At 38.0% G+C, this 14,189-nt stretch overlaps 2 protein-coding genes across 3 annotated transcripts in view; one reads left to right on the top strand and one right to left on the bottom strand.

Moving 5' to 3' along the window:
- Positions 1–14,189, top strand: part of psmd1 (proteasome 26S subunit, non-ATPase 1) — a 35,048-nt gene that overhangs the window by 4,451 nt on the left and 16,408 nt on the right. For both annotated transcript variants that reach the window (XM_041791011.1, XM_041791009.1), the window contains 9 exons: positions 266–326; positions 448–576; positions 709–797; positions 909–987; positions 1,088–1,261; positions 1,450–1,561; positions 1,908–2,104; positions 2,438–2,533; positions 3,065–3,129. In XM_041791011.1, the coding sequence (XP_041646945.1) occupies positions 266–326; positions 448–576; positions 709–797; positions 909–987; positions 1,088–1,261; positions 1,450–1,561; positions 1,908–2,104; positions 2,438–2,533; positions 3,065–3,129 (1,002 nt within the window). The remainder of the gene's footprint in view (positions 1–265; positions 327–447; positions 577–708; positions 798–908; positions 988–1,087; positions 1,262–1,449; positions 1,562–1,907; positions 2,105–2,437; positions 2,534–3,064; positions 3,130–14,189) is intronic.
- Positions 3,136–12,685, bottom strand: htr2b (5-hydroxytryptamine (serotonin) receptor 2B, G protein-coupled). Its single transcript, XM_041791012.1, has 4 exons — positions 11,583–12,685; positions 10,570–11,118; positions 6,982–7,182; positions 3,136–6,442 (listed from the first exon to the last, which is right to left on the bottom strand). Exons 2-4 carry the CDS (start codon positions 10,829–10,831, stop codon positions 5,484–5,486), a joined length of 1,422 nt encoding a protein of 473 aa, XP_041646946.1. The 5' UTR covers positions 10,832–11,118; positions 11,583–12,685; the 3' UTR covers positions 3,136–5,483.

Genomic DNA, 14,189 nt, shown 5'->3' with positions numbered 1-14,189 from the left:
TGAAGTAATGGATCTTGTTTCATGTTTACAAAGATTATGTCAGCTTTCCAACTGTAAAATTGTTTTGATTAAAACTTTGAGAAAAATCTGTTTGAACTTTATGCAAAGCTTTAAGTGATGCTGAAGGTTTGATGACAGTCTTTCTGTTGTATAGCATTACGATCCTTATATAACAATGTTATGAAACCAAGGATTGCTAGCTGAAGCTGTACGTTTGATTATTTGCGATGCCTTCTTACAGTAGAAATTGTTTCTTGTCTTACAGTGATGCTATGGAGACGGATGAAAAGGCTGGCAGCTCTCCTGCCGGAAAGCCAGCAGAAACTGTAAGTTATTGAGATATTTTTAACTGTTACATTTTTGTGATACCAGGTGCATGTAAATTTTCTTTAGGTATAGAAACATTTCAGGTTTTAAGTTGATCACATTGCTTCTGTGTTTTTGCAGAAAGATGAGCCCAAAGATCAGAATGCCAAGATGATTAAAATCCTGAGCGGGGAGATGGCCATTGAGCTGCACTTGCAATTCCTAATTCGAAATAACAACACAGATCTAATGATCCTCAAAAACACAAAGGTAACGTTGGTGAAAAACATGAATGGTTTAATTAAGAGAAAACTGTCTTCAGCCGCAGATTGTATTCTTTACTGTTGCGTGCTGTTTAGGTTTTATTTACACACATACTGCATATTTTTCTCTTGTCTCCAGGATGCAGTCCGAAATTCGGTATGCCACACAGCCACAGTAATAGCAAACTCTTTCATGCACATGGGAACAACAAGCGACCAGTTCCTTAGGTAACTGTCCTGTTATAAAAGATATGTGTGTGTGCCAGAGTTGCATTAAGTAGTGAAACACATCAATACCTAGGGTAAAATTCACACCTTTTTTTTTCTTTGTTATTGTAGAGAAAACTTGGAATGGCTTGCAAGAGCCACCAATTGGGCAAAGTTCACAGCAACAGCAAGTCTGGGTGTCATACACAAGGTAGATTTTCAACACTTCATTAATGATAAAATAATGAAGATCAGAAATGTTTAAGGTTTTATTCCAGGTAAAATTTTGATTATTACATGATTTTTTTCAGGGTCATGAGAAGGAGGCTCTCCAATTAATGGCCACCTATTTGCCCAAAGACACCTCGCCTGGCTCAGCCTACCAGGAGGGAGGAGGCTTGTACGCCCTAGGACTCATTCATGCCAATCATGGAGGGGACATCATTGACTACCTGCTCAGTCAGCTCAAAAATGCCAGTAACGATGTGAGTATTTCAAATGTTTTTGAAATGCTGGTTCAGTCAAGATATTTGGTCTATCAGCATATTTCTCATGAGAGGAATGTCAAAATTAAAAACCTGAAGTTGAGGTGTGTGGCTTATGCTCCAAATCTGTTGGCAGTGTGTTTTAAGGAGTCATCCTTAAAAGCCTGTTTTCCTCTTGTCTTTTGCAGATTGTCCGTCATGGTGGTGCTTTGGGTCTTGGTTTGGCTGCGTTGGGCACAGCCAGACAAGATGTTTATGACCTCCTGAAGTCTAACTTGTACCAGGATGATGCCGTTACTGGTGTGTAGGCTTTAAACAAAGTGTTTGTATTTTGCAGTGAGGCTAACAGGTCCTTACTTCTTTGTTTTTTAAAAGTAACCAACTCTGCCATTTTTATGTTTATTCGTAGTTTCCCTATTAATTTTATTTGTCCAGGTAAAAAATTGATTAACATTGTACAGAGATACTAGAACCTTTGGAAGTAAAAGATTACAAGGTGCTGATTATAATAAGGCTGCAATCTAGCTGAACATACAGAAGAAACAAGTTGTTAGATATGCAATGACAAAGATCATTTTTTGTGCACCTGTAAAAATTAAGAAAAGGAAAAAAGACACTATACTGACAATGACATGTAACCTCTTAGGTGAAGCTGCTGGCCTGGCCCTGGGTCTGGTCATGCTGGGCTCCAAGTCTGCCCAGGCCATTGAGGACATGGTAGGCTATGCTCAGGAGACGCAGCATGAGAAGATTTTGCGTGGTCTGGCAGTTGGAATTGCTCTGGTCATGTATGGACGCATGGAGGAGGCTGATGCCCTCATTGAGAGCCTCTGCAGAGACAAAGTAAGACTAAAAGCAATCAAAAACACATCACATACTCAGTGGGCTCAGAGCTGTTTTATTATCAAACAACAGGAAATTTGAATTTTTCTGTATTTTTAATATTAAACAGCCTGTGTATATCATAACATAAATGATGTGGAATCAAAAAGACTTGAAATGTAAAGTCTTACATATTATGTTTAATTAATCTAAGAAGTTAAGCTCTCCGTCTGTTCACTGTACCAGGAATTTATGTGTAAGAGCTTCATATGGGAAATGGCTCTATAATGGTGACCGTAGTTGTTTATCCAGACTCCATCTCAAAGCTCTGCTTTCTTTCATTGTCCACGGCAGGATCCCATCCTGCGGCGCTCTGGTATGTACACAGTGGGCATGGCCTACTGTGGCTCTGGGAACAACAAAGCTATCCGACGCCTGCTTCATGTCGCTGTGAGTGTTTCCTGTTTGGCGTTCTTCTCTACACTTCATTTCACTGCTGTATGACAGGTTTATCCTGCTGGCAATGCAGCAAAAGCTGGCAACGAGACTTAATGTACTACATAAGGTTTTTTTTTTTCTCTATTCCCATTCAAAGCTGTACCAGATCTTATACGTCCTATTTCTTAATCCCATCCCTTTTATTCAAATCTAAAGCAGTTATCATTACTGCATGTTTTCAGTTTTTGGTTAACTTTGCAAACTTTTCAATGGAAAAAGAAAAAAGCTGACATTATATTCTACAGTTTCATAAATATGTCTTCCATTGAAGCATGAAGTTACTAATAGATCTACCAAAGCACTGAGGTGTGAATTACTTGTTGTCCTGTAGGTGGCACCTTAAACCAGCTTAACCATGATGTGATAGTACAGCAATGCTTTACACTATCAGTTAGGAGGGACCAATTCTATTGAGGTTAACTGAAATTTAGGAATCACAGGTACAGTGTCCGTTGTCTGACAGCTTTGCCTATCTTTGTTCAGGTGAGTGATGTGAACGATGATGTCAGAAGGGCTGCTGTTGAATCAATTGGCTTCATCTTGTTCAGGTAAGGATAATACTTTTATCACTCTCATCTTAACCTTGTAAAGTTTTTTACACGCAACAAACACCATCTTTTTAAAGCATTAAGTTCTTGGACAAAAGTGCTGTTGTAAGTTTACCCTCAATCTATAGTTCAGCGGTCTGTGTAAACACAAAATTTAACACTTTTACCCATTTACATCAGTGTAGATCCTGTCATAAAATTATTGTGAATGCCAGAGTTTTCTCATTTATTTTGAAATCTAATTTACTGTGCTTCTTACAAACTGTTCAAATCTAATTGGTTTCGGACCAATCAAAAATACTCACGTCTCTGACAAATGGTCATTACGACTGCACCTTAGTAGTATAATATGCACATGGCATTGCTATTTTGTGAACCTTTGCAATGTCGTTTTTATTTAAAAAGCAGATGATGCTCTAAACATCATGCAAAAAATCAATTTTCCCCCCCAAAAAAACAAACTGTTTTACTTGATAATATTGATAATGACATAAAAGTGATCATTCCATTTCAGTACAACAATTCATATCAAATTTGCAATAAGTCAAAAAAATCCAAATAAGATATTTTTTCCAAAATTGTTCAGCCCTAGTAGATATATTAGACCCTGCACAGTAATCAAAGAACCCAGATTGACTGTTCCAAAGAAAAAACAACCGTTGATGTCTTAAATAATGGTATTTTTTTAGTAAGTGAAAGATAGACTTGTCATTGCCACTCTTATTGTCTTTCTTTGCAATTATAGGATTTTAACCCTCTTACACCAACATGGATTAAACAATCAGAATCCAGAGCAGAGTAAAACAGACCCCCCTGGCCAGTGTGTTCAGGGTGTACATTTTTTTTTACGCCCAAAAGAGGCTGTGTGATGTTCTGCAGGATCAATTGACTGTTAGATAAACTTTGCATAAATCTTCACTGTTTAGAAAGAGTGTTGAACTGTAATGAGTCAGTTGGCTGTCTCTCTTCCAGCCTCTCACCCTAATAGCTCAATGATAACTCCCTCCTGTCCTCTAACATCCACACTTACAGCCAGTAACCACACAGCTTTGTGTTCAAATGTCTGGAGTCTGTGCAGTTCATCCAAGATCAACACTTTCTGTTCGTTAACAATAAACAGAGAGACGGTGTCAGTCTAGTTAACAATAAAATGCTGACACACTCCTTACTCACATACCAACATTGTGGAGGCTGATCCAAGTCTTGTATCTTATTATCCCAATCAAAGCAAGTCTGTATTTTCTGAACTTGATTTGATATCATTTTATTTTGTGGTCTATGAAATTTTCACTACCCAAACTGTGGATGTTAACATAACAGGGCTGTAAAAATTAATCCCAAGATGACAATATCCCAGATTGCCTTTACTTGCTATCATTCTCGTATTTACTACCTTATCTTATCTTATCATCAATGTTGTCATTTTGTCAAAGCTGAGTCAAGAGAGTGAATGAATGAACATGAGTGCAGATGTAAACAGTGAAGTAGCCATGATGCTAAGAAACTGTTTTCTTTCAACACAGCAACACAGAATCATTTTTATTGAGCATTTATTTTCTGTTAATTTGGACTGTTTTGTTCTTTTTTATGTCATTTTTTAAAAATCAAAACCTTTATCCATATCAAAACATTAGACTGAAGAACACATGCAAGATGACTTTCTAAAGGTCTAGCATGTACAAGAAGTATTGTTTCAACAGTGCAAAAAAGTCTGTTTATGCTACAGTAGCTTGTTGTCTGAATTTTTTAACAGCATATTTTAAATTTTCCAAAAGCAATGAGCAAGCAGCATAGGAAAGTATTCTAAACCTTATTTAGGGTAACCAGGTTATTGTTCTCTCATTATTTCTGATATTTTTGTCTCAAGGCTGCAACTATTTGTGTAACTTTGATAGAGGCACTTCAACACTTTCATAGTATACTCACCTGTTCTTTTCTTTTTACTTGTCCTTCTTTGACCTGTTACAGGTCACTCCATGTCAGTAGAGTCTTAATGTTTGAAAATGTAAACCCCTTTCTCAAATGCTATGGACTCCTGTGCTGTTTTTTTTTATAGATAACAGTTTAATATGGCTTTCTTGTGGTAAAGTAGTAAGTGTTTTATGTGGTTATGGAATATCGACCTATTTTACTTAAATGAAAAAAATGATGTAAACAAATGGCAGCAAATTGGACAGCAACAGGTTAAATTCTGTTTTTACACTGGCACTTTAAGATTTGTCATTTAAATTGATGTCAATAGCAGATCCTTATGTTGAGAGGCTAGCCTTTGTCTTTACAGAGATAGAATGTCTGCATCAAAATCTGAAATATTTAGAGCTTCACCTTCACCTTGATTTGTTTGTCAGCTATCTCTATACACAGCTAACATATTCCTCGTGCTTCTCAGTTACAGTCTCAGTCAGAAGCATTGTGTCTAACACAACACCACTGGATGGTTGTACAGGTTCTTGATGACACCTGAGGGGACTTTGGTAGCTCACTGCTCCAATGCCATTCTTCATTCCTCTCTTCATGAACAGTTTAGAGTTCTCTGCCATGGAAGATTTGAATGAAATCCTTGTATGGGTCCGATCTGCACAAGATGCTGTTGGTTGCCTTCCTGGTCTGTGACTAGCACAGGTCTTGTAGTTACAGGTGATGTAACGTGAGAATGCTTCCCTGAAAGTCTTGTTGAATAAGGTGTAAACCAATGGGTTGATGCCTGATGACACGTAACCAACCCAAACAAAAATCTCCATAAGGCGGGAAATTAAATGAGGGTTACAGCTGGTGCAAAGCACAGAGGTGATATTGGTAATAAAGAACGGGCACCACATGACTACAAACAGGAGGAAGACTATGCCGAGCACCTTTGAGGCACGCTGCTCATTGCTCAGAGTCTGCATCGACTTCTTGCCCATAGTTGACATTCTCCGAAAGGACAAGTCATCTTCTGTAGGGGAGTTTAGTGTTCCTGCAACTGTTTTTTCTCGCATCCATGAAATTCTGTTATCCAGCATGTTCAACTGTGCATCTTCAGATGGAGTGAAAGCCTGCTCCCTTTTGAAAACTGTGGAGACTGTTGGGTAGCTAAAGCGCTGAGCCACCTTGGACTTGAGCAAATAAACCTTTTTGCGCAAAGCTTGAACAGTCAGTAGGTAGATGACCATCATGATGGTCAGAGGAATGAAGAACGCAACCAAGGAGCCAAACATGATGAACTCTCTGAAAGTGTCCGTTTTCAGCAGGCATGTGTGGTTACTGTTAAAGGTAATGTTGTTGGGATGATGCTGGTTCTTAAGCCCTTTAATCGGGATTGGGATTGCAATACCTGCAAAATGATAATAGTTACTGTGAGAAAATGTTTTATCACAATTTATCTTAACACAAGCTACTATATCATATATTTTCTATTTGAGTGAAGACTTTCCTTGGCTATATTCTCATTTAATGATTATGGTAGTTTGAGAAAGTCTGTATAATCTTTTTTCATGAAAGGCTAGTGTCAGGATTAAAAAGACAGATTCTAGATGCAGCATTTCCTCTTCAGCCATGGCCTGCCATGAACTCTGTTAAACAGAGTACTGAGTATACATTTACAGAAAAAACCCATCTGCTTTCACCTGAGTTAAGTGCTGTTTTCTCTCTACCCAATGATTATCTGGCTTTGATCATGAAATGTGGGTCAAATGAAACCAACTCCATCAGACAGACTGTAACTTTATTTGTCTGAAAACTGGACACACTTTTATACTCTTTGTTGAACTAGACTACACTCTAGAAATACAAAAGGACTTACTTTTTTCATGAGTCTCTTAATGCTTCACTGAAATACAATTTATATTGAGTGGAGGACGTCTTAATGCTCACCAATAGATATGAGCCACACCAGTGCAATTTTTAGCATTGCTTTGGCTCTAGATTTGTACTGGCTGTGCTGGATTGGCTTCTTGATGGCAATGTAGCGATCCAGTGAAATGGCACAGAGATGCATGATGGATGCGGTAGAAAACAGCACATCGAGGAACAGCCAAATGGGGCAGAGAGATTCGGGAAGAGGCCAGTTGGAATCTAAAAGAGATGAGAAGGAAATTAGTCATTTAGCATGATTTACTGTTTCTTCTGCTTGTGGTGGTAATATATTTACACACAGTAGCTCCCTCAAACTCTTTGAAAAGAACCAATTTTCTGTCCAAAAAAGAATCAATCATCCCCATTTATGAAGATGTGCTGAAGACTTTTCTCCACCAGTGTTTATTGTCAGTTTACCAAATTTTCTTTAGTTAAGCCTCCTTTTTCTACTTGTGTCGTTTTCTTGTCACACTTGAGGGAAATTTTGAGTCATGGTTTACTTTTAGGTTTCTTCTGGAAGACTTATTCAATGACAAACACATAATCCCTTCACAGAGTAGACTCTCTGTACCTGTTTATAGAATGTTTAGTCCCACGCCAAATTCAATAAACAGCCTAACTTGCGAGTAGCTGTATAAGGAAACATCAACAAAATTAACAAGCAACTTTCTGGCGTCATGCTACTTTTCCCTTTCTCTCACCCGTGTTTCCATCGCAGTTGGTCATGTGCCACATCCGAGCAATGGCCCAAACCATGTTCTTTTGACTTATAGTGGAAATTGCCTTTTCTTTTTCACCAGTTGTCACCAAATATTCATGGTTTCATGCAAGGTTATGAGTATCTGGATATACAGTAGGTATATAGGCACAAAGGGCTTTGCACAGATGTATTCTTGTATTCTTTATTGATGCTTTTATTTATCACCTAGCAAAAAATTACTGCCATCCAAGAAAACATTACATATTAGAGCACAAAAAAATCCTCTGACCCACAGCCCCTCTGAAGTAAACAATAGGAAATAGAAAGATGGGGAAAATGATATTTAATTTGGCTTGCGTGGAGATGTAAACCCAGACACAGTCATCACTCGGCAGCATAATGATGAGGATCACTTCGGGGAGCAGAATAATCGTCTGGTTTTAAAAAACATCTTAAATGGTCGTAGTCACGAAGCTCTGTTTTTTAAGTTTACAACAGTTTAGCTCATACTTTAAACAAGCAGATCTTTTACATTTTTAAGGTTTTCTCTGTTTGCTTTAAATTCATCTGTCAGGCAGATGTGGAAAATGAATGGAAGTCCACCTAAGTGTTACTGTAATCCAGTTACATCTCAGTCTAGTGTTCTAGGTTTTTTTTTTTAGATGACATTTAGATGTTTCTTTGATATCAGTCATCTTGATACAACTTTATCACAGATTTCAAAATGCTTAACCTACAATAATACCTATGGACATTACATCTAGTGTTAGGCAATTAAGTGAATTTCAAGTAGTGATTACAATTTTAGCCTTCCACAATCACAAAAAAAAAAGATAATTGGGGCTCAATGGTGACTGTTCCATGTGTTGTGAAACACTCTTGTAATGTGTATGACGGAATTTGCCCTCCCTTTAAAGCACAGTGAGTGGTCCCAGTGATGTACCTGAATGCACTAAATGCTCATGTTTTTACTAAACAGTGAATTAAACATTTCAGTTTACTCGTCACGAACAACACAGAGAGCGTAGCTCAGTCTGAAACCGCTGAATGAGTATTCATACTCCATGAAGAACAGAGACTGAAAAGGCAGAAAAAGTATCCCAAAACAGATTAACTGCATGCATCCTGCCTACCAATATGTCCCTGCCAAGATTGTAAGGTGCGGTAATACATCCTGAATGAACTTTAAAGTAAAAGCGCAAACTTTGTTTTTAATAACAAGAATATTTAAGTTTTTGAACAATGCTTTTATCCTGAGTCACTTCATAAAGTTGTTCTGACCCTTCTTGAGGTTTCTGTCAAACTTTCTTCACAAGGAACAGTTTTAAATCACAAAGATTATTTGCACATGCAATACTTTATTTCATTTGTCTTAATGTAAATAAGATAATATTCCCTAGATCAGTGCGATCAGTAAGTTAACCACCACTGTAAAGTATGACCAGTACCCTGTAAAATGAAGAGCAATTCATGTTTTTTTTTTTAATTGATGTGCGTTAGTAATCATTTTCTTGACTACTTATCTTGTCAACCTTTCCTCTATAGAGCCTGTCCTTATGAAACAGATCAAACCAAGAAACCTTGTCTCTGTATGTTACAAAGCAGTCACTGCCGATTTGAGGCCGTATCATTTGATACTTGTGCACGGATTAAGTTTTAAAAACAGTTAGTAATCGTGTTTAATAATCATGGTCTTAATATCAATCAAATATCATTTTGCTATAATCAAGCACCTCTAATTCAATCCCCTGTGTAGTTTGCCAAGTCATTGCACCAGAGAACACCCCGCCACATAACACATCAGCCTACGGCTACTCTTTTCTCATGATTTCTCTGCAAAACCCCCCCTTTAATGCATTTGATGCAAATATTCATGTCCAGGAGGACACTAGTAGGTCTTGTGGCATCTGTCCTGCCTAAAGCAATCGAGCATTCAGTTTATAGGGTAGTTAGGTGACTTTATGAACTTTCAGTTCCCGAGCTGACACTGAGAAGTAGTAATGTTATTTAAAGCTATGCCTTTACAGGTCACTAATTAATTTTACTGCATTAATTCTCTACAAAAGAATGTACCTGACTGTACATGGCATATGCACAGATGCAAATATAGTTAATACAAGAGACAGCATAATAGTAAACTAATTGCAAAACCTATGAAAAGCTCATGTGGACTAAAGCTTTGTGACAGTTAACTTGTGCTTACCTACTCTTGTGCCAAACCAGATGTTTAAGAGAGACAAGATTATAGAAAGCCTTGTGACACAATATAGTTGACCATAATGTGTGAGACAAACATTTGATATGGTGCGGTATCTGCCAGTGAAATAAAGTCAATGCTAAATAGAGGCTTTTGAAAACATGGAGGATATGCAGGTGTCTTCACACAACAGTGTGACAGGACTGACTGTAAATCAGCTGCTTGTTTACATTATGCCTAGTGATAATGATCCCCCTAAACAAGACAATCTGGACACGCTGTGCTACTGCTACAGTAGTCCTAACAGAGGAAGTAGGATGTTTATTATCAACCATCTTGTTATATTTCATGTTGAATAATTTGTTTAGAGATGATCATGATTTTATCTGGTGTTGTTTACAAACCATTTTTTATCCTCCTTTGCTACCTGTCAGAATGTTTTTCTCTACAGATAAGAAAGGCTAATAAATCCTCCAGTGAAAGGAGGAAACTTTGAAACATCTTGAGTTTATTAAACCCCCACTCCACAGACACTTAATTGCTCTTACACTCACTTTAAAACATGTTTTCTTCAGCATTTGTAAGAAGGAGTTTACTGGGTTTTGTAAACCACTTATTTTCTTGTTAGAATCAAACAATTATTCCTTTTCTGATCACACTAGATTGTTTCATTGATACAACAGTCAGTTTATCAACCTGCTGAACTTACTGTAGAGAATAGTGACGAGGGCAATGGGCATCACTAGGAGTCCCACCAACAGATCAGCCACAGCGAGTGACATCAGAAAGTAGTTGGTGGCGTTCTGCAGCTTTCTCTCCAGTGACACAGCAAGAATGACCAGGATGTTTCCTCCAATAGTGGGGATGATGACCATGACAATAAGCAGAGCAGCCCATCTCAGCTGAACCCCAGGCACTTCTCCTGCCTGTGAGCTGTTGGTCTGGAGAGGAGCAGTGACTGCTTGAGACATGGTGCTGCAGAGCTTACAGCAGGCCGTAGCGTGGCTTTGGGCTCTGATCTTTCTGGTGAAGGATGCTTGGTCAGCATGGTCACTTGGTCCCACAGGCACGGACACAGGTTCGGACTGGTCAGTGCACAGGATGCTTCATCCTTTGTACAAACTGAGATAACAGCTGATAAATCCAAAAGGTCCAAGAAAAAAAAATCCACTGATGGTAACAATCCCCACACGACAAGTATTTCCTCTGTGACGTATTAGCTGGGGTCCTCACTTTTTCAGGGACTGCAATCCAATCACTTAAAGAAACAAACAGATTTGTTCAAGGAAACCTGTAAGACTTAATTTTTGTAACTAAATAGCACATTCAAGAACTATTTATAGTAACCAAAATGAAGTAACTTTTTGCTTTAAGGTGCTTTGGCACACATAATTTCCACATTATGGTTGGAAATTTCCTTACATTAAGCATTAATTACAAAACAGTTATGTTTTTCCAGTTAAGTGTTTCCTCTGATTTTTTTAAGACGTTTTTTTTTTTCAAGTAGAGAAAAATTTGTTTGGTGCCCAAAGGATCAATCTAATAACTCTTCCTGAGGTTTAAGGTGAAAGTTGCATGATTTTTCTCACTCTCAAACTTACTCCACCTATAAACTCAAAAGGACAACACCATGCATTTCTAAAAAAAAATTGTTTAAATTGTAATTTAGAATTATCTTGATTTTTTTTTTTTTTTTTTTTTTTTTTTGACTAGATCTCTTACCTGCTCCAGAAGGCGATGTCTGCTTAACTTTTAAGTTCCCTGTTGTCGTTTTACTGTTGAAGAATTTTTCCGGGCCGCCACGTCTCAACTTCCATAAACACTAAAGCGAGTGTCTTGCACTGGTGGAAAAATTCAGCTTCATGTCCAGTGCATTTATAGCTTTACAAACCTCCATAGTTAAACCTTTAAACTCTCCTATTGCCTCTTTATGTTTCCTCCCTACCCAAATAAGAACGTGACAGAGAACACCTTCCTTCAGCGGCCAAACCTAAATCTGTCTCTGGCTTAAGCGGTCCATGATGTGGAAATTGTTTTGCTCCCACATGTTGGAGGAACCCCCAGTCTCGCTCCGCATCACATACTGCGATCACAGGTTTAAAACTTTCAGCTGCTGCGGCTGTTCCGCCTCTCTCCCATTCCCATCTGCTGCCCCTCACTCTCTCACTGCCTGTGATCAGCTCACACTCTTTCCAGTCTTGTTCGGCTCACGCTTTTCCCCTCCCTTCCCTCTGTCTTACCCGCGAGTCAGTCTCTGTACCAAACAGATGAATGTCTTCATGCTGGCAACACGCCAGTGGTTCAGGGAGGTAATTTCCCTCAACACAGCCGTCCCACTGTTTATATTTGTCACTTTCTGTTCTCCATATGAAGCGGACAGTAGTGGGGGTTGTTGCAGTGGTCCATGTAGTGTGTTACTTGCACACCATATAGGCTGTCTCTAAAATGCAATTCTGTTTTTCACAACATTAATACGTTGGAAATATAGAGTGTATTTGTGTTTTTTTTTTTTTTTTATGTTTTTGGTAAAAGAAGTCAAAAGGTGCTATCCATGAATGTGCACTCATTGCTCTTATGTGTAATATATTTAAAGATCTAGAAATAAGCAGTCCCAAGAGTTTAACCAGAGAAGAGTGAGCAGATCTTCTCTTCACAAGAAAATGTGAGAAATGCAGCCAGTAATCCCCACTTGGATCTCTTTCCTCTCCCAGTTAAGAGAGAAGCATGCTTGCTCCCTTATAAACTTAGGCAAACAATAGCATCACAGATCTTTATTGGCTCTACTTGATCTTCATTTTTGTCCTGTAATCCCAGAACACTTTGATATCATTCAGAAACTGCAGGGTAGTCAGTCCAGCTGCTGTGTTTTGCAACTTTTGTTCTAAGATTTTATTACTTTGCACGGTCAAGCTGCTCTGGAAATTGTTAGTTGTAACTGTGACACCACTGCAAGTGTTATCATGATATGTATACAAATTTTCACCATTGAAGAACAATTTTCCTTTTTCAAATTTGTTTGATTTTCTTAGATATTTTGTTAAAATGAATATGTTAACTATTAAAGCCATGCAGCCTTTGCCTTGAAATAGTCCAGGTTAATTTTATTTTGCCTTTGTGTAACAGGTTTTCACAGACACTAAGCAAACAAATTAGATTTCCTGGTGATGTGAATGTATTATTTCCTGCTGCAGTCACATTTCATGTGTCAAAATACAGCTATAATTAATTTAGCTAAGCTGTATTGTTTTCTATGTTCTGTGTGTGTTACTTCTGTCTATCGCTGCGGTTCTGTAGACCATTGGTTCTCAATGTGGGGGTCAGGACCCCCTTTAGGGTTACAAGATGCTGTGAGGGGAGTCTCCAGATGCCCTCCAAAAACAAAGAATATTTTAAAATGATTTAAATTTGTATATTTAACATATTTTAGATAAAATATATACAAATAAAACTAGTTGGATATAAAATAAAGAATCATGGTCATTTGGCGAGATTTATGCTGAATTCAAAGTAAGCTAATGTTTAAATATCCTTAATATGTGAGCCAGCAGATGTTTTTGTTAAACTATGCACCAACTGGGTTAAATATGTCAGACCCATTCAGACAGATTTTGTGGAGGTGACCATCCAAAAGCTATCTAATCTTAGCCAACTACAATGTGGTTGTTGTGTTTTTTACTTTTCCGCCTCTAGAGACTATTTATGGTGTATCATTGGTTGATCTTATGTGCACACTTTACCTCTCCCATGTTGCTTAGTTCCTTAGACTTAAATAAGAAAAAGAAAAGACTGAATTGCAGAGTAAACTCAGTTACTTTTCCATGTATATGATGTGTCCTGATGTCTGCCTTTCAGAACTTAGAATAAAGAATTAAAAAAAGTGAGCCTACACATGACTATTTTTGAATTTGCATGGCTGTGTTAAACAGTGTTTCAGCAACATTCAGGTACATTAAGGGTCCCTGGTCTCTGGCATCTTTATTTTTGGAGTTACAGGCTGAAAATGTTGAGAACCCCTGCTGTAGACAGGGGGAGTTATTAGCTTGCAGCTATATAGGCCTCTTGCCACTCATCATAGCAAATATGACGCATGCACATATGGTCATACAGTACATTAACTAGTCTAGTGAAGGTCATGGGGGTTTTCAGATCCTTTAGGTAAATAATTCTTGGCACACAGGACTCATAAAGTCAAAAAAATGTGTTTGTGTAATAAAAGAGCCAAGTACTGGAGCAGAACTGCACTGCAGAAGGGTTAATTGTCTTCAGGTCATGATGGATGTGTTGGTCATCCTTGCCTCAAGAAATCAGAGATTTTCAGATTCAAATATC

The sequence above is a fragment of the Cheilinus undulatus genome, linkage group 7 (assembly GCF_018320785.1).
Source record: "Cheilinus undulatus linkage group 7, ASM1832078v1, whole genome shotgun sequence".
NCBI lineage: Eukaryota > Metazoa > Chordata > Actinopteri > Labriformes > Labridae > Cheilinus > Cheilinus undulatus.
The sequence above is the reverse complement of the archived record's forward strand: the minus strand, read 5'-3'. Positions and strand labels throughout refer to the sequence as shown.